Source organism: Gavialis gangeticus, unplaced genomic scaffold, assembly GCF_001723915.1.
Source record: "Gavialis gangeticus isolate Ggan-Ray unplaced genomic scaffold, GavGan_comp1, whole genome shotgun sequence".
NCBI classification, from domain to species: domain Eukaryota; kingdom Metazoa; phylum Chordata; order Crocodylia; family Gavialidae; genus Gavialis; species Gavialis gangeticus.
In genome coordinates this window covers 209,185,844-209,189,715 of record NW_017728992.1, presented here as the reverse complement: position 1 = coordinate 209,189,715, position 3,872 = coordinate 209,185,844, and the positions used below count along the sequence as shown (strand labels likewise).

General features: G+C 45.3%; 1 protein-coding gene across 1 annotated transcript in view; it reads right to left on the bottom strand.

The window, feature by feature from the left end:
• MAPK15 (mitogen-activated protein kinase 15) overlaps positions 1-3,872 on the bottom strand; it is a 55,569-nt gene that overhangs the window by 15,048 nt on the left and 36,649 nt on the right. Inside the window, exons 11-12 of the mRNA XM_019519775.1 lie at positions 3,565-3,859; positions 1,832-1,986 (exon numbers count right to left, since the gene is read on the bottom strand). Coding sequence (XP_019375320.1) covers positions 1,832-1,986; positions 3,565-3,859 — 450 coding nt within the window. The remainder of the gene's footprint in view (positions 1-1,831; positions 1,987-3,564; positions 3,860-3,872) is intronic.

Here is a 3,872-nt window from a genome sequence, read left to right as displayed (position 1 = left end):
GCATGATCAGAGGGCAGGAAAACAGGCCTTATGATGGAAAAGCAGAGGCTCGGGGGACCTGGTGGCTGCCTATAAGTATATAAGGGGTGTACATAAGGATCTGGGTGAACACCTGTTTGCCAGAGCACCCCAAGGGATGACAAGGTCAAAGAGTCACAAACTCCTTGAAGACTGTTTCAGGCTGGACATAAGGAAGAACTTCTTTATAGTCTGAGCCCCCAAGGCCTGGAACAGACTGCCGCCAGAGGTGCTGCAAGCACCTACTCTGGACTTCTTAAAGAGTCAACTGGACATTTATTTTGCTGGGATCTTTTGACTCTAGCTGACTTCCTGCCCCCGGGTCAGGGGGCTGGATTCGATGATCTTCTGAGGTCCCTTTCAGCCCTAATGTCTATGAAATCTATAGAGTCATCAGTTAAGGCACCCCTTAGAAAATGCCAGCTCTTAATTTTCACTCATTTTTGACTATGATAAAAATAATAGAACAATTCTTCTGTTGCAAAGAACTCAGAAAAACCATAACAAGGCAGAATGTTTTTGCCACTATGGATTCCTCTGGGGTTATCTTGTGAATCCTGTATAGGTATTTGCAGCACCCTTGTTGGGAATCACTGTCTTAGACCACATACAACTCCACACAGGACAAAAGATGAAGTATGTCCCTATATAGGACAGCCTGAAGGAGAGGGCCCTAACGAGCAGGCTACAGAGACTTTGTGCAGAGTTGAACCGGCATCTCACAGAAGTGCGCTATAAGCATCCAGCAGGATGCTCTGTGATGCACTGCTCTCAGTTCTTCTTGTTGAAGCTTTTCCAACTAATATAAATAAATGATATCAAAGCGGAGCCGGAACTCAAACCCAAGTGTTTTCCCTCCCTCCCAAGTGAGCATCCTGGGGACTGGCTAAAGTAGTGATTCCCAATCTGTGGTACGCGTACCACCAGTGGTACACAGACAACCTGTCAGTGGTATGCATTAACAGATGTATTATAATTACTTTATATGAGAAAAAGTTGCTGGTGGTACTTAAGGTTGTATTGTTTTAAATTGGTGGTGCACAATCTGTCATGGCTTGGGAACTGCTGAGCTAGAGCATTAGTACTCCATTTAACTAAATGAGAAATTATTACATGCAAAGTGTAAGTCTCAATTGGAGTGGCTGAGACTAGTACACTACAGAGTACTGTATACTTTGGTTACTGCAGCATTCTCCTGGGAGACAGGAGACATGGATTAGGAAGAGGAGCCACTTGAACCTGAATCTCCCAGATCCTGGGTGAACATCTTAACTGCACAATTAAGAGGAAGGTGAGCTTACTGTTATCTCGTCAAGACTGGCACCCCCTGCCTTCTCATATTCTAAAAGAAAGGAATTAGAGTCCCAGCTCCAAGAGAGGGCTTGTGGTTATGAATCCTAACTGGTGACAGATACTGGCCACATCTACATGAGATGCTGACTGTGCAGTAGCCTGATACTGAGATGTGATGCTATTGAGCAGTATTATTAGGTGCTACTGCACAGTAACTTGGGTTACTGTGCATTTCTTTGGTGCTTGTTTATACACAGGCACAATGAGACTGTAATCTACACTGTTCAGAATGCTGCCCCCAGATTGACACTATATATGGCATGCCAGGGCCAGCCCTAGCCACAACCAGCTCAAGTGACTACTGAGAACTCTTCTAATTCAGCACCTCACAGACCAATCTAGCCAACCTCTTGGTAAAGGCACCAGAGGGGTAGGCAAATGAAAGTCTCGTTTTCCCCTATTCCCCAGCACCTTGGGGCCCTGCAAAAGACCAGGCTGGTCCCATGGGAGTTTTACTCACATTATAGAAACTCTGTGTGCTCACAGCAGGTGGCTGAGTGTCTACATTCATCCATGTAATTTGTCTTCCCAGCTTCCTGCTGACTGAGAAAGTTCTATGATGCTGAGGAAGTGGCGCTGAGTGGTTCCTGGTCATGCTGCCATAAACCACATTATCTGCAGGAGAAAAGAATGCATATGACGGAGACAGGCAAAGAGCAAGGGTATGACATGTAGGTAGCAAAATTAAAGCCAGGTAGAGAGAATTAAATAGACAAAAACTCATGAAAAGCCTAAAGTGAAATAAGAAGCAAGCAAAAAAATGCTGGAAAGAAGATCTGAGATACAAAGAAAGAAGAAAAAGCAAGAGAGGAATGAATATGAGGAGACAAAAAGGGAACAAAGGAACACTAAGCCAGTAACGAACAGGCAAGAGACAAAAGCAAGGTCATAAACTGAAAATTCACTTGTCTTGATTTCCTTTGTGTCTCTAGTTTTGATACAACTTCCTTCTCACATAACTCCTCTAAATACCACTGGCTTCCTGGTATGGGCCCATAAGATGTTTACATCAGTGTCAAAACAAAACAGACATGTAACATCAGTCCTACATCAGTATAAATCACTCTACTCTGGTCTGAAGTTAGTCAATGAAAATTCTAAACCAGTGCAAGCAGAACCAGTATTCGTGTTCAGTGTCTGCAGCAGATTATCTTGCTGAAGCTGTTACTTACTGCTTACAATGGACAGCAAAGCACTGAAACAGCCTAAGCTCTGCTACTCCATGTCCTCTGTCTTTTCCAGATCTTGGAGTAACTTACATTCATGTGCAAAACAGATGTAAATTACACCAGAATAAACTCGCTGGGGTCTGCAGCTATTTGCTCCCTCTAATTTTCTTCCCGCCTTTCTCCCCATACTTATCCACCCTTGGGTGCATCTACACGTGCATTAATGCGCTTTTCCTAATGTACATTAAATTTAGTACCTCCAATGTGAGGTACTAAATTAATGCGTATTAAACTGCCCCAAAGTGCAGTAACACAAGTGCATGCTTTAAAAGTGATGCTTAATATACAATAGCCTATTTTACTGCATATTAACATAACAGCACTTTTTTTACATGCTGCTTTAATACACAGTATAATAGGCTACTGTGCATTACAATGCATGCATAGACATGCCCCCTGTGTAGTATATTCAGGCTCACAAAAGCTCATGTTATACATCTCTGATTTAGTTAATCTATAACAGGAGTGGGCAGAGTTATTCACCCTGGGGACCACATCTGGAGCCACATCAAGAACCAGAGGGTGGGGGGAGGCCACCAGCTTTCCCCTGCTGGTGTGGGAGCTGCAGCCATGCTACAGCAATGCCACAGCCATGCCACTTACCTCATAACGTGCTCCCTGCGGAGTGGCAGGGGAAAGCTGATGACCACCCTCCTGCCCCCCGAACCCTCCCTCTCCCGCAGTGCTGAGCCGCTCTGGCTTTCCCTCCAGGAAGTGCACCACAGGGTAAGTGGTGCGGCTGCAGCCCCCGCCCTGACAGGGGAAAGCTGGAGTGCCAGGAGGTGCTGGGCTAAGCTGTCCCCCAGAGCAGCTGGGGGAGCCACAAGTACCATGCTCGTGAGCTTCATGTGGCTTGTGGGCTGCAGTTTGGCCACCGTGGGTCTGTAAGGTATAAATCTACCCTGCCTTCTGCCTGACTTCAGCATTACATAACCACTACCTCTCTTAGGACAGCAGTACATACTCTGAGCACTGGTATGCGTTATAGGATTGTATGTCATGTTGATCTTTGTTCTCTGGCACAAAGTTCCTCCTAAACCCTCTCTTTGGCTGGATACTTCACAAGGCACTTTAGGTTCCGCAGGCACAGGGGAGTTTTTCAGAAGAGCAGGCGTTGGTTCTCTCTGGTCACTACTGGTGGGTAAAGGCAAAGTACTGGTGTTTGGAAGAGATGATCCGGACTTAGATTGAGATGGTCGATTATTTTCTCTCTGAACTTGTGTCTTTTGACGGCTATTTACCTTCTTTTCCAGGATAACCTGCAGGAATTAA